We start from the raw sequence: 16269 nt of genomic DNA, 5'->3' as shown, positions 1-16269 counted from the left end.
GAGTGTATTTATGCCAAGTGAAAGCAAAATGATGCCAAGGTGCACCAAGTAGCTGTGATTTGCAGTAGGTGGGCATAAGAGGGAGAAAAGAATTGACTTTTCACATGTCACTGGGGTATGTCTGCCAAACACAAAAAACCCTAGGCTACAATAGTCACCACCAAATTTATATTGTATGCAATGGTTTTAATTTTGCACAGTAAAATTACCCACCACATTAATGTTAATTTCCTTTTTTTTTTCAGATTTTGTAATTTTTGTAATTATTTTGTAGGTTTCTTTATGAATAAACATATGTGTATACATGATTCCACATTTGTGCTACTCTAAACCTACTTTGGAGTTTGGCAAAGAGGCCTCCCTGTCCCCCGCTCCCCACCCTGCCATTTAGAGAACTCCTATTACTCAAGTTTCAAAACATGGCAAAATAGCTGGCCAAATAACAGAAAGAGCACCAATCGCGGTGGCAGCCTTGAAAACTTTAAGCATAATCTAAAACCAGAAAACTTTAAGCATAATCTAAAGCCATAAATTAATCTAGTTCTAGATCATATACCAGTTCATTAAACCCCTTTTTCAGCAGGGGCAAATGAAGTAACTGCAAATTTTAAAATGACAGCATTTTAGATATTTCATGCATGCACAAAAACTTCTATTAAAGATTAATATCCTGAAACACTTTCCCAGCAAGAGGTAAATACCGTCTAAAAATCAAAATGGATCTGGTACAAAAATAATAAGAAAACATAATAATGGAGAAAAAAACCTTGAAAACAAGATCATCACACTATATATACAATTGTTCAAAGAATTAAATAGCAGGCATCATTTACATTAAGGACATTCTTTACTTCTCATACAATTTCAATCTTTTGACAAAGATCCATGAACAGTTTATTTTAAAATAGAGTCACCATGAAAATCACCCAAATGTATAAATCCCTGAACAACATAAATAAAACATAAATTGAGGTGGTTCTTAATAATACACCAGAGTCTAACCATAGGGCTCCTGGAAGTTACTCCAAATAATATTGGAAATGATTAGAGACCCTCCTCTTAGGTAGTCCCTACACATCAGGCCAGATTAGAGCATCACCCTGAACACGAATGATCCTCTTTCATCAGATGCTCAGCCTTATTTCTTAAGTTGCAGATATGCCCTTCTAAATATATGGGGGGAAAACTATAGTTTTTCCATTCTGAACTATTTTGATGGCCTGTGCTTAATTAGCTTACTAAAAAGTGATAGTTGAATTCCTGATAACTGTAGAAGTCTCTGATTTAGTTATCTTTAATTAAATGCAATAAGCAAATCTTTCTTTTTCTAAATTTGCAATAGTGGCGTGGGTATAGCTCAGTGGTTAAGTGTGCCCTTCACATGTATGAGATACTGGGTTCAATCCCCTGTGCCTCCTAAAAAAATTAAATTTGCAGTACATTTTTTTCTCTAAAATATATCCAAATGAATCCCTGTATTATGCATGGCACCTACATTCTAATAAGTGGAAGAAATTTCTATGAAGTAGTAAAGTTTATGGAATAAAGAGCAAACTTTTGTCTACGGCCTTATCACCCTGAATACTCCCAATCCCGTCTGCTCTCAGAAGAGCAAACTTTTATTCATATAAACATAGTGGATGATATTCACTAATCACTTGAAAGCATTATCTCAATTAACCTTTCAATAATCCTGTGAGGTACAAATTATTATTATCCATAGTTTACATCTGAGGAGAGGTGAGGTAAATTACTCAAAGTATCAACATGAATGCTGGACTCACACTCAAGTTTCTCTGATTTCAAAGTCTGTGCAGACTTAAAATCTGCTCCAAAAATGTGCAAAAATGTATAAAATTGTCCTAAAAGCAAGACTACAAAAAGTAAGATACATAGAAGAAAAATAATTGACCCTAGAATTTGTTGCAGTTATGAAGAGACTATTTTCCTGCTTAGATTTCTAGTAGCTTAGAATAGAGGAAATCTAATGATATATGTATATTTATTTTATATCTAGCTACCCAACCCTATTCTCATATTACCTTTCATGGTTTGATGGTTAGGCCAGATAATGGTGCCCAGTTGTTCAGTCAAGTAAGCCCTAAGCTAATTGTAATACAAGGGTAATTCATAGACTTTAATCTTCAGTTAGTTGATTGCATAGCTAGTTGGTTACATCTATAATCAACTGAGATTGCTATCAGCAATGAGTGACAATTCATCCAATCAGTTGAATGCTGATTGGGGAAGTAATTTCAGCATTCAGAGAGAGAATTTCCATCTCTACTTTAGATAGCCAGCGTCTTCTGGGGAACTCATCAAGGACCTTCAACAGAGACCCTGGTTTGCAGCTTACCTGCAGAATTTGGACTTGTGTATCCCTACAGTCATGTGAGACAATTTTATAAACTCTCACGCTATTTACAAATATCTCCTGTCCTGTTTCCCCAGAGAAACCTGACAAATACAACCATTATGCAGTCATATTACAAAAGAAAATTTTTATCTGTCCTATTCCAATGTTTATAAGGTACATTTCTTTATTCTCTAATTTCCCTCCTTGTGATGGTTAATATCCTATGTCAACTTGGCTAGCTTATGGTATCTGGTTATCTGGTAAAGCAAGTACTGGCCTACTTGTTATTGTGAAGCTATTTCATACATGGATTTGCATTTATAGTCAGTTAATTGCATCTACAGTATATTGCACCTACAGTCAACATGGGAGATTGCTATCAGCAATGAGGGGAGTCTCTTCATCCAACCGGTTGAAGTCTTAAAAGGCAGAATTAAGGATTTCAGAAGTCAGAAAGAAGACTTTCTGCCTCTACTTTAGCCAGTCAGCTTTTCCTGGGGAATTTAACTTCGCATTCATTGGAATTTTCTTACAACATGCCTTACAGAATTTGGACTTGCCAATCCTAATAGATGCATGAGCCAATTCCTGTAATAAATTCCTCTCTAGATGATATAAATACAGATATGGATATAGATATGGATATAAATTTGGGTGTGGATTACACATAGAGGTAGATAGATATAAAGTATATAGATATAGATATAATTACAGACATGGATATAAATATACAGACATAGGCTTAGATGGAGCCTGGATCTGGGTTCGGGTGAGAGTCTGTGTCTAGGTCTATAGATCCTAATGATTCTATTTCTTTGGAGAACGCTGACTGATACACTGATATTCTAATTTAAAACTTTTATTAGAAATAATTGCCAAAGTCTATCAAATATCTTTTTAGTATCTAATGTTATAATTCATTGACATACTGAATTATTTTTGTTTCCTAATAAGAAACCATCATTAAAGTCCTAAAAAGGTATCATTTAATCTTTCGATACAGTGCTGTGTTCTATTAATATTTTCAGTAGTTATTTTTTATTTAAATTGAAAAATGATTTGGAATCATCATTGTCCATTTTTAAAAGTATCTTATGGTATTTCAAGGAAATGAAGTACCTTACATGTTTTAGTTTTAAAATTATGGTTCTTCAAAAAAGATTGAGGAAATCTCCATCTTTTTCTGTGGTTAGAAATGGTTTAAATAGTGTTACAATGATCTGTCATTTAAATGTTAGAAAGTATTCAGTGGTTCAGCTGTACATCCATGTATTTCTTTCAGGAAAAGATCTTTAAACACCTTTTGAATCTTTATTATGACTTATTCTAGTTTTCTACTTCCTTTACAAACTTGGTTAATTTAAATTATTTTAGGAATTCATCCCCTTCCTCTGGGTTTTCATGTTTATTTGCATACATTTGCATGTAATATTCTATTATACATTTTCTAATCTCTTGTTCCTGGGGTTATGACTATTTCTCATTAATAATCATATATATTCTTTACTTTTTCCATTATCAGTGTCTTGAAGGGTTTTATTGGCCATTTGAATTAAGAATTCAGTTTTATATTTATTTAACCTTTTTGCTTTTGTATTCTATTTCACTGATTCCAGCTTTAAATGTTCTTAAATTCCAATCTTTTGGTTTCTTTTGATATTCTTTTCCTAATTTCTTAAGATGAGTACTTAGGGCAGCGGACTTGGCCCAGTGGATAGGGTGTCCACTACCACATGGGAGGTCCGCAGTTCAAACCCCGGGCCTCCTTGACTCTCCTTGGAGCTGGCCCATGCACAGTGCGGATGCACACAAGGAGTGCCCTGCCACACAGGGGTGTCCCCCGTGTAGGGGAGCCCCACGTGCAAGGAGAGCCCCCATAAGGAGAGCCGCCCTACATGAAAGAATGTGCAGCCTGCCCAGGAATGGCGCCGCACACACAGAGAGCTGACACAACAAGATGACGCAACAAAAAGAAATACAGATTCCTGGTGCCACTGACAACAGCAGAAGCGGACAGAGAAGAACACGAAGCAAATGGCCACAGAGAATAGACAACCTGGGGGGGGAGGGGGGAAGGGGAGAGAAATAAAATAAAATAAATCTTTAAAAAAAAAAAAGATGAGTACTTATTTTATCCTTTTTCTTTAATACAAATATACTGCAAGCTACAATTCTGTACTAAGCACAGCTTTTACCAGGTATTATATATTTTATTACATAGGGATCTCCTTTGTCATTTTCTCATGTACAGTCTGTAATTTTCATTTGATTATAAGAGATATCTAAGGTTGTTTCTTAATTTCCTAATAAAACTTTTTTTGGTTTATTAATAAAGTTTACTAATAAAATGTTTTAGTTTACTAAAACATTTTATTCCTAAAAGTTTATTATCACAGACTATGCCCTTAAAAATCCTTACTTTTCTTTGAATTTATAAAAATGTCAAGACCTTTGAAAAGTTGCTTTCTAAGATGAATCCCATCTAAGTAGCAAAGCCAGATTTCAATAATGTAAAGCTCCTCCAGAAAGAATCTTTACATTTCCACATTGTAAGACAAGTATGCAACCCTCCTGTAAATTGTTATTAAAATGAGGTAAAAATTTGCTGGTTATTTTAAATATTTACCAACAGTAAATTCCTAATGCTATCTTTCTTCTGACTATTACTCTGAATTCCTTAACTACTGATCTTATTTTATCTCTCATCCATCTTTAGAATTTAACGTCTGGAAAGCTAAGGGTATACTGAATCACAGAATATTGCTATGTTGTTTTATTTTTCAGTTTATAAGGTTGCATGTGTGAGAGCTTCATACAAATGAAGCTTGTTTTGTTTTTTTGTTTGGTTTTGTTTTTCTCCCTCAGTTCCATCTTTTATTTTAAATGTTGAGCCTGGAGTTTATATCTGATATTTTCTCATCTCTACTTTTATTTGCATATGTCTGCCAAGGGTCAGCAGTCACTCCACAGCTATCATTAAGCTTTCATTTCAGGGTAAGTGGGTGGGAGGGTTGGCATGTTTATTCAGCCATAGCCTGATATTATGGGGAAATAAAATCATAAAAAGATATGTCTTAAAAATCTCATTTTGTAGATTTTCTTTTTTCTTTTTTCTGAATTAGGGTAGGAACACTGGAAAGAAAGAAAACACTCATAACTTTGAAGATAAGTACAAGAGAAAAATATGAATATATAAAAATGTTAAGAAATCAAAGGCTGTGAAAGTGATATACTGTGCAAGTACATGCCTACTTCACTCATATCTTTCTCACAGAATTAAACAGTATTAGTTTATGGCAAATATAAAATTGAATATAAGGCCATCAGAAAAGAAAAACCCCAAACTATATTTATTCAACATTTGCTTTATAGAAGGCATTATGTTTTAAATATTTTGTTTCATTTAATCCTAATGAAAAGGATTAAATATATTCATGTGGATACTGATGTGGGAACCTGAGGCTAGTAGGTCACTCAGCTATTAACTGGTATGGCAGAACTACATTTAATAAATGTGCATTGGTTTATGCCACTAAGTTTACAGTAATTTGTTGTAGCCACATATGAAATGAATAAAAAGGGCTTCTACTTAATTTTGCATAATCATTCTCTACAAATATATCATATAAATATCTTGAGTCTTCACATCCCAGGAATCTCAGAGTTAACAAAGGAAAGAACATGTGTCACAAACATGGAAAATTAACTTTTAAATTTAAAATTCCTGAAGGTATTCTTTCTGTCGACAGTCATCTTCTAGAATGTGGCAACTGTGACAACCCAAGAAAAAATGGAACATCTCATAATTCCAACAGGATGAATTCTGCTTTGTAAAGTGAAGCAAAAATAATTCAATAAAAATGCTTTCCTTTTAAATATTCAATACCGTTCTTCCTAGATTCATTAGCATTTGAAAGTGAACGAGGAATGGGTTATTTAGATTATGGATTCATTACTGCAAATGAGGACCCCCTTCATCAAGGCCCCTCTCTTCAATTATCTCATCAACTTAATTTAAAAATCATATGTATGATTTTTAAAAGGCGTTTCAAATCTTATAGGGCAATGAGTTTGCCCATAGTCCAGGCAGTAAAATGCATTTAGTAATGTGCATATGGCATGCTTTATTCTCTATTAAGGATTTCTCAGTTCTTTGGAAAGTCAGAATATAACTACAATTGAAACATATAAAGGTAACAAAGTTTTTCAAAGCATCCCTTACCTGTGTAACAAGTGGCTCCAACAGCCTCTCCACTGTTAAAGTCCGGATTTCCAAACTTTTGGGGTCCCATTTTAAAATGATAGGTGAAGTTGCCGAAGTCATGCTCCCTATAGGAAACATATGTTATCAGTTAGAAAGCACAATCAATGAAATAAGCTGTTACCTTTGCAACACAAAATGAATAAATAACTGAAATTTAGGTCAGACTTGAAGATTACCTGTCTGGTCCAACCTCATAAGTTAGAGGGGAAATCTGAACAAGAACTAAGTGAGAAAGGAATGCTGGATTCAGATTAAAAACCAAGGGCTCCTGAGAGCATCTGCATTTATTACGCAAAATCTTGGCATCCATTTGACACGTCAATATTTCATTCATCAGCAGTTAGTATGCATAGCCATTTGCTCTATACTTTGAAAACTTGGACCCTGCCCTGGTGTAGCTTATGGTAAAGATGGCAAAGACAAGCAACCAACAATTATGCCTCGGCGTGACAAGGGCTAGGATCAAAGAATTCAAAGAGCTATAAGAGAACTGAGGAAAGAAGACTTAAGTAATTCTTGGGGGACCAGTGAAGGCTGCCAGGTGGCACCACAAATCTAGCAATGTCATCAAATAAGGGACCACCCCCTTAGACAAGAGGCTACTTTTTTTTTTAAAGTTCAGATCACAACTGACTACTAAGGATTGTCATTCTGTCTGTGGCAACAGAGCTTCATTCTCTTACAGAGCAAAGACATCTTGCAAACCAAGTGCCAAATCTTCTGAAAATTATCCTGCAGTCATTTACATGCTCCCTGATTTCTCACTGCATTTACATTCCTGTCCCATAAAATCAGTGTCTGATAAGGTTATTTATCTTATTCTAGAGCAATGGCATGCAGGAAGCACCCTCCCACATATCCATATCAAATATGCTCCTGGCCTCAAGAGAATAAATTATACATTCTTTCTCACAGAGAAATTGACAGCTATTTGCTGAATATATTTTGACATCTAACCATTGGACAAGTAACCTTAGATTGTACAAACTCAATTTGAAACATTTGCCTTAATACCACCATAAATCAAACTGTTCATTGCTGTTCTCCTCGTTTGACTCACTGTCCCCACTCAATTCCATCTATATAAATCAAGGTAGATAATTATTTCTATTAGCATTCATACCAAGAGAAAACCTATCACAATGGCACTAATAAAAACATGCCCCATTTACTGCTCTGCTACAGCTCATGTTTTTGCAAATAGATCCAGCCAGTTTGCTTCAGGGAAAAAAAAAGCCAAAGACACAGTGTGCTCTTATTTTAATTCCCTCCAAATGCCATGTTTTAAATAAACGAAGCATAGTGATCCAACCATACAGACCAATTTAGATTTGGGTTCCTTCCCAACAACAATACTTGGCACTGATATGCTGCCTGCCCTCCAAAAACCTAAAAACACTTTACACATTTCCCATTCACACTACCAACTGCCACATAGCAGTTCTGACATACGCAGGATTCTGAGGCTGGGCAGCCCACCTTCTCGTGCTGTGAAAGGATAAAGATGCCAGATACTCTCCCCAGAGACCAGAATGCACTCATCCTGGCTGAGCTCAGACCTACCTAAGTGATCCTGGTCCAGTATTTGTGACAAGTGTAGTAAGTTTCTGGAGACATTCCCTGAGAACTCTTTCAAGCACGCATGGAAGAGTGCCATCATAATGATGAATAAGGAAGTCCTGTGGGAAAGCTGGGTTACTAATAGTGAAGGAATTTAAATACCATGGTGAAAGATACAGAGTGAGAATACGCAGAGAATGCCAATCATCGCATGGGCAAGCTTGTGCATATATAAGCTGGCTGGTGGAGGGAGCAAGGCACGCAAAATCTTTTATAGATGTTCTGATGCATAACTTATTAAAAATGACACCCAAAAAGGATGGTGTAGAGTAAATGCTGGGTTAGTCACATCAGTGACACACTAATGTAGCATATATCAAGCTGAAATGGGGGGAAAAACTCCTTGAACAAAGACATCAAGCTAACTATAAGCAAAGGAGCACACAGCCTCGTGCCCTGAAGGTCACGAGGGCCTTCTAAATTGAATGTGGAAAGGACAAGGGTTACCGGAGAAAATTACTCAACCTAATATATTCCTTTGGGGATCAATCTTTTCAGCTATTTCTGTGACACAGGTAAAATTCAATAGGAAAAGGCAAGTAAAGGTTACATGGTATTAATTTGTTCAAGGGGAAAATTTAGTCACAGACACTTTGAATGCTGTTTTCTCAGCCATGCTGCTTTTGATACAGTTACGACTAAGGACATGTTCTGAACCCATCCTTAATCTTTTCACCATTCGGTTCAGTAATCAAATTAGCAACCCAGGCAGTGGGAGTGTATGCCTGTATGCAAAATCCTGCCCCCTAAAACGAAGATGTTGATATCTAGAGTCTCAGTTAATTGCCCAGTGACTTAGCTTTAAGTCACCTACAGAGCAGGAGACAAAGAAAAGTAACAAACTCCTTTGATTGCAATTTACCTGAGCTTTTCTAGTATAATCCCTGAAATCTCTTTCGGGAAGTACTGCTTTGTTCCTGCTATTTTGAGTACATTCAGTTGCTTTCTACTGTATGTACTAGATCCTGTATCTGAAATATTTCCTTGTCAAAATGCTCAGCCAATTAAAAAAAATAGATCCCATTCCAAGCTAGTGATCATGACCACAGTTGTCTAGATTCACCTATCAGTGGTCTTTGCCTCTAGGGTTCTAATAGGGATGAATGAGGGCAGGGAAGAGAAAGAAAGAGCTCCAGTAGAGCAAAGAAAGGGGAATTATCAGTACACAGAAATGACAAGTTGATATGTGATCCCCTCACAAGAACACACAAGATGGCTCACATTCACACTAGAATATCATTTCATTTGTACTTGCAATATTTATAAATTATAAAGGGCAAATAAAATATATTGACTTGCTTTTATTTTTTATTTTTTTGGAGAAATTGTAGGTTTGCAGAAAAATCATGCAGAAAATACAGAATTCCCATATATCTGCCCCCAAATACAGTTTTCCGTATCACTAACACGTTGTAGTAGCGTGAAACTTTTTTACACATGATGAAATATTATTATTATATACTATTAACTATAGTCCATAAATTACATTAGCAACCACTCTTTATGCTGTACATTCTACATGTTTTACAAGTTTTTATTCTAGTAACATATAAAACCTTAAGGGTCCCCTTTTAACCACATTAACATATATCATTTAGTTGTGTTAATTACATTCACAATATTGCATCACTATGACCACCGTCCATTACCAAATCTTTTCCATCACCCCAAATAGAAACTCTGTCTTCTGCTGCTGTTGGGTAAATTGTTCTATATATGTCTGTTAGGTCTAGTTGGTTTATAGTATCATTTAAGATTTCTATTTCCTTACTGAGCTTCTGTCTAGATGTTCTATTCATTCAAAATGAATAATTACGGTAGAATCATCTACTTCTCCCTTGAAAACTGTCAATATTTGCTTCAGATATTTTTTGGGCTTTGATATTGGGTACATATGTATTTATAATTGTTATACCTTTCATTTAATTGACTAATTTATCAGTGGATTGTGACTTTCTTTATCCTCAAGGAAGTTTTTGACTTAAAGTCTATTTTATCTGATAGTACTATAGCAACCCCAGCTTTCTTTTGGTTACTACTTGTATGTTATATTTCATTCCATCCTTTCACTTTCAACCTATTTGTGTCTTTTTATTTAAAGCGAGTTTCTTGTAAATAATGCATAATTGGATCATGCTTTTCTATCCATTGCGCTAATCTCTGCCTTTTGACTATAATGTTTACCTCTAAAGTATCTACTAATAATGCATGATTTTCTTCTTCCATTTTGCTATATGGTCTTTCAAAAAAGGTCTTTAAAAGCTTTTTATCTCTCAGTTTTCATTAATGCCAACTTTTACATTTATTTGACTTTTTAAATTTCAGTACTTTCAGTCAGTCCCCTCTCATTTCTTTCTGTATGTATTTTTCAGAGATTTTCTTTGTGGTTACTATGATTTAACATCCTAAATATGTAACAACTTAATTATTTAATGTCAACTTGACTTCAGTAGCATACACAAGCACTGTCTTAGCTCTGTCTGTCCTGACCTTTTGTACATGTCACAAATTATATCTTTATATGTTATGCCCAAAACCATAAATTTATCAATAGACAAATAAATGCAATTGCATTTTAAAACCTGTAAAAAGTGGGTTTACAGAGAAAAAAAAAGCACTACTACTTGCATTTACATTACCATAGGCCACCTTTACTCCAGATCTTTATTTCTTTATGCCACTTCAGTTCATTGTCTAGTGTCCTATACTTTCACTCTGAAGAACTCCTTTGAGCATTGCTTGTAGGGCAGGTCAAGTGGTGACAAACTCACTCAACTTTTATTTATTTGAGAATGTTTTAATCTCTCCCTCATTTCTGAAAGACAGTCTCCTTTGATATACAATTTTTGGGGGAAGCTATTTTCTTTCAGCACTATAAATATTTTGTTCCATTCCCTTCTTGTCTCTATGATTTCTAATGAGAAATTGGCACTAATATTATTGGGACTCTGTCACACATAATGCATTGCTCTTCTCTTGTCGCTTTCCTTGTCTTTGGCATTCGACAGCTTGATAACTATATGCCTGGGCATGGATCTCTTCAAGTTTATCTTGCTTGGGGTTCATTAAACTTCATGAATGCACATATTCATGTCTTTTATAAATTTTAGAAATTTTCTGACAGTATTTCTTTGAATATTCCTTTTTCTCATTTCTTTCTTTCTTCTTCTGGGACTCCTATAATGCATATATCGGCATGCTAGATAGTGTACTACAGGTCTCTAAAGCTTTGTTTACTTTTATAATTATTTTTTTCTTTCTGCTACTCAGTCTGAATCATTTCAATTGTCGTATCATCACATTCACTTATTCTTTATTCTGACAACCTGCTTTTGCAGGTTGAATATTTCATTTCAGTTATTGCTGTTTTCAACTCCAGTATTTCCGCTTGGTTCCTCTTTAAAATTTGTAACTCTTTATTGAGATTCTCATATTGTTCATTCATTGTTTTCCTGCTATACTTTTGTTGTTTCTCTGATTTCTCCTTTAGTTTAGTTGTTTTTTTTTAACTGAAGATTATTTTTTAAAGTCTTTGTTTAGTACATTCAGAGCCTAGTCTTCTTTGATGAGGGTTTCTGAATTTTTATTTTGTTCCTTTGGATGAGTTATCATTTTATGTTTATTTGTAATTTTTTGTTGCACACTGTGCATTTCAACATTTAAATGTTTTAACTGTGGGATTTAGTCCTTTAGCTGTCAGTTCCATAAGATTATATTCAGATACTGACATAACAGAGATTTCCTTGAGTGGAAGGAACTAACAAAAACAAACATTCCAAAGGGAAAAAAAAACACCTTTCAAGGTCCTTGAAAATTTGTTCTGCTTTGGTTAGTGCTTTCCTGCAGAGTCTGAATCTCTTATCAAGAAGATCTGGCCAAGGAGAAAGTGAAGTTCAAGGTCTTCTCTGTCTTTTCTGTGCCTACACCTTGTCCTGAATGTGTGCTTGCTTGAGGCCTCAGTAATAACCCTGTATAAAGTACTCTAAATGCCACCTCTACTCCCAATGAAATGGGCTTTCCCACTGCCTAGGTCTCTATTATATGTCTTAAAGGCAGTAATCCTTTGTCCCATGCTGCTTTGACATAAGTGTTTCTTACATTGCTGTAGTTGTCTGCAAGCTATTTCTGCCTACAGAGCAAATTCTGAGAGGGTGATCCAGAGAACAGTGTTCTGGTTCAGTACTTCGCACTGTCACACAATAAGGTGGCACCCCAGTATGTATGTAGAAGTTTCTCTGCTCCCTCCTGAAAAGGGCAAGGAACCCATTACTGGTGCACAGGTCAGTTGGGAAGGTTTTGAGGACCAGTCACCAAGTGCACCACAAGACTCTCCAATCATTTTTAAAGATGCATTTTTTTGATTTGTCACTTGCCCAGTCACTGCAACCCTTTAACTATTTCAGAAGTTTTGAAGAAGATGACTCTGCCAGTTTTTGCTAATTGTTCAAAGACTGTGTGGAATAATGATATCCTGGAGCATCTTATACCACCATCTTGGTCAACCAGAAGACCAGAAAATACAGACTTTTAATAGTCTATATTGGATGACTGTTCAGTAAATAATTACTGTTTCCTACACCTCTCATCTCCATATGAAGAGAATACTTGTCTACATCACTGATGTTGGGTTTTAACTAAGGAAGTATTGGGAAATATTATGCAAGTAGAGGTTTGAAATGTGCTTGCTTGGTTTGGATTTGCCCTATTGTACTACTGTTTTCTGCCATGACAGTCATTCATAGCCCAATGGTCCAAAAATGAAGAAAGGAACCTGAATCCAAGCTGCAGCTGGAACCAAGCCCAGATGAGTCAAGCCTTCTCAGCCATACCCACACCAAACTGCAGACACAGGATCAAACAATAAACTCTTGTTGTATACGCCTGAGATTTTGCCACTGCCTGTTATTCAGCAACAGCTATCTAACACAATGGTGTCAAACAGACTTTTGTTTGAAATCCTACAACCTATCAAATTTATGATGTTGGCCAAATCACCTACCCTCTCTGGGTTCCAGTTACCTGAAATGATAAATAATGATGATAATATTTTATAAGGTGAGTGTGAGGATTAAATAACATAATGAATACAAAGCATACTGACACCTAAGAAAATATTATCATTGTTGCTGTTCTTGTTATTTTCCCAAATTTAAACACCTTTTCTGTATTATAAGTTAGAGATGGAGATTTACACTCTCCTTTGTGAACAAAAAGAAACTATGACTCAAACAATGAGGCAAGAAGGGAAATCAAGTGCATATAGTCACACCAACCCTTCATCTTTCCAAGTATGAATGACATATCTATGTGAATTCCACACTACACATTTAACACAGTCTCTTTTGCCCTCTAAAAAGAGTCTACCTAAAGCAAATACACTTCCCACCAATTTAAATGTAAAGAAAAAATCATATTTCAGTTGTTTTTGTTGGGAAATTTAGAATACTGACGGGTCATAGCAAAAGAGTGAAAAACAGGGAAGGTGAATAACAGAACATAGCACATTTTGATTCATCTATCACAGTTTTACAACCCCAAGAGCATGCGCATCTCTGAGAAGATTTTCTTTTTGAAAAAGTATCAAATTGCGTATGTATGAAAGGTGATATTGCAGCCTACACTGTAACATCTTAGATTATTTCAGATTTTCTCTGTGGTGATAAGGAAGAGGCATGGGCCAGGATGCTAGCAGCTGTTTGTCACTCACAACAGACCAAGCAAAACAGGGCTAAAAGACAAGCCAGAGTGAAACAAACTCCCGTATGAATAACCAAGGATCAAGGTGTCTTGTTTTTTCGGACAGTGTCCCAAGAAATAGAAAATGACTCTGGGTTGTCTATTCAAGGAAGGTTCTAAATTGTCAAATATGTTCATGCATTGCATAATTTGCTGCAGAATTTCTTTTTCAGTTTATTCTGGAAAATGTTTTTTTAATCCTCTGCCTCGCCGTTCTGAATTTCTGCAAAGTAATGATGAGGATGCTTTCTAATTTCTCAAAGTGCCACCCAAACCCGTTTTTCCTCCACAAGCCTTCAGCTACAGATTCTCACCACCACTCATTCTCTTCACCAATACTGAGCACCACAGCTATTAAAGTATTTGAGGTTTTATAAGGTCACAGGCTAACTTGAGTTGATCTAGAAAGAAGTTAATGACTGATAATGGGTTCAGTCTTCTCTCTCCACACATATAATATTCAGTCAGTTATTCTCTCTTAAGCTTAAGCTCCATCATCTGTAAAACAAGGGTGCTAATGACCTTATAGGGAAGCAGACTTGGCCCAACGGATAGGGCGTCTGCCTACCACATGGGAGGTCCGCAGTTCAAACTCCAGGCCTCCTTGACCCATGTGGAGCTGACCCATGCGCAGTGCTGATGCGCACAAGGAGTGCCCTGCCACGCAGGGATGTCCCCCGTGTAGCGGAGCCCCATGTGCAAGGAGTGCACCCTGTAAGGAGAGCCGCCCAGCACGAAAGAAAGTGCAGCCTGCCCAAGAATGGTGCCACACACACGGAAAGCTGACACAACAAGATGATGCAACAAAAAGAAACACAGATTCCCCATGCCGCTGATAAGGATAGAAGCAGTCACAGAAGAACACACAGCAAATGGACACAGAGAGCAGAAACTGGGGGCAGGGGGGGAAGGGGAAAGAAATAAGTAAAAAATAAATCTTTAAAAAAAAAATGACCTTATACAATTCATGAATTTTGGAATGAGAATCAATGAAATAATTGCATATGCAGAAGTAATGGTTTTTCTTCATTGCAACTTTGTCCACATGATCATCACCCCAGCCAGCTCACAACATCCATGGGGTAAAAGGCATGCAAGTCTTATAAGACAAGATACTTGAAAATCCAGCTTTGATGAGAAACAGACGAGAGAGAGAGGATTGTCTAAATTTCCTCAGCAACTCAGCAATCAATGTGGAAACTCTGAATCATACTGTTTATTCCACATGGAAATAATAATAATAGTTTTCTGATATATTTATTATTTCCAGTTTAGATATATGGGTAAACTGAGGCATAAAACATTTGAGAAAGTTGCTCAAATCATGAAATTTGAATGTCATCGCCAATCTGTGCTCAAACCACTATGCTTCACTGCCTCCCGAAGAGAATCTTTAGGTTCAGGCCTACACCAGCTAGGCCATGAGGCCCCTGAACCATGGAAGGAAGATATAGATATGGGCAGGAATGGAAGGCCAGGAGAGAGCCCCTTCTGGAGAATGAGAATGGAATAGGCAGGGGAAGGACACAAAGGAATGTTAGATAATATGAGGGGGACACTGACGGCAGGTGCGCTGGGACAGATGTGGAGCTCAGGGAAATGGGGCCACTCTTCTTGATTAGTCAGGTCAGGTCCTGAGTTCAGTTTCCTCAAACCACTTTTAGTCCCATGTGGCAAGAGTGCAATGCTGGTGGGTGAGGCTGTGCCAGCTTGTGAGCAACAGAGGCCTTGAACCAGCCCAGAAATGAACCCTACAACCAGTTACACCAACACAGGATGGAGGAGAAGTCTGGCCTCCATGACCTCGGCCCCGTGTTACACACATGAACATATGGCATTACAGTGTCAAGGGGACTTTGCGTATGTAATTAAGGTTACTAGGCCTTAAAATTGGGAGATTATCTTGGATTATCTGGGATAGCCCAATGTAATCACATGAGCCCTTAAAAACACAGCTTTCTCCCAGTGAGCTAGAAGAGAAAGCCATAGAGATGTGGCAGAAGAGGATGTCAGAAAGGTGTGGCCCAAGAGGAAGCAAGGGACTTGAAAGGTGATGGATACTCGACCAGTGTTCTTGGAGGGGACCACATGGAAAGCATGAAAGGACCAAGATTGACAGGAGGCCTGAAAACGGGACTTTAGCCCTAGAGTCTCAAGGAACCGAATTTGGCCAATAACCTGAATGAGTTTGTAAGCAGATTTCTTCCCCAGAGCCTCCAATAAGGAACAAACACCTGCCAACAACTTGCTTTTGGCCTTGTTAGATTCTAATTGGAATATTCAACCAAGTCGA

At 36.6% G+C, this 16269-nt stretch overlaps 1 protein-coding gene across 12 annotated transcripts in view; it reads right to left on the bottom strand.

The window, feature by feature from the left end:
* The window catches only part of CTNNA2 (catenin alpha 2), a 1156618-nt gene that overhangs the window by 1001608 nt on the left and 138741 nt on the right, over positions 1-16269 (bottom strand). For all 12 annotated transcript variants that reach the window (XM_058278991.2, XM_058278987.1, XM_058278990.1 and 9 more), the window contains exon 2: positions 6579-6685. In XM_058278991.2, the coding sequence (XP_058134974.1) occupies positions 6579-6648 (70 nt within the window). In that variant the 5' untranslated portion in view covers positions 6649-6685. The remainder of the gene's footprint in view (positions 1-6578; positions 6686-16269) is intronic.

This window comes from Dasypus novemcinctus, chromosome 17, assembly GCF_030445035.2.
Source record: "Dasypus novemcinctus isolate mDasNov1 chromosome 17, mDasNov1.1.hap2, whole genome shotgun sequence".
NCBI classification, from domain to species: domain Eukaryota; kingdom Metazoa; phylum Chordata; class Mammalia; order Cingulata; family Dasypodidae; genus Dasypus; species Dasypus novemcinctus.
Note: the sequence above shows the minus strand (reverse complement) of the source record. Positions and strands in the feature narration are given on the sequence as shown.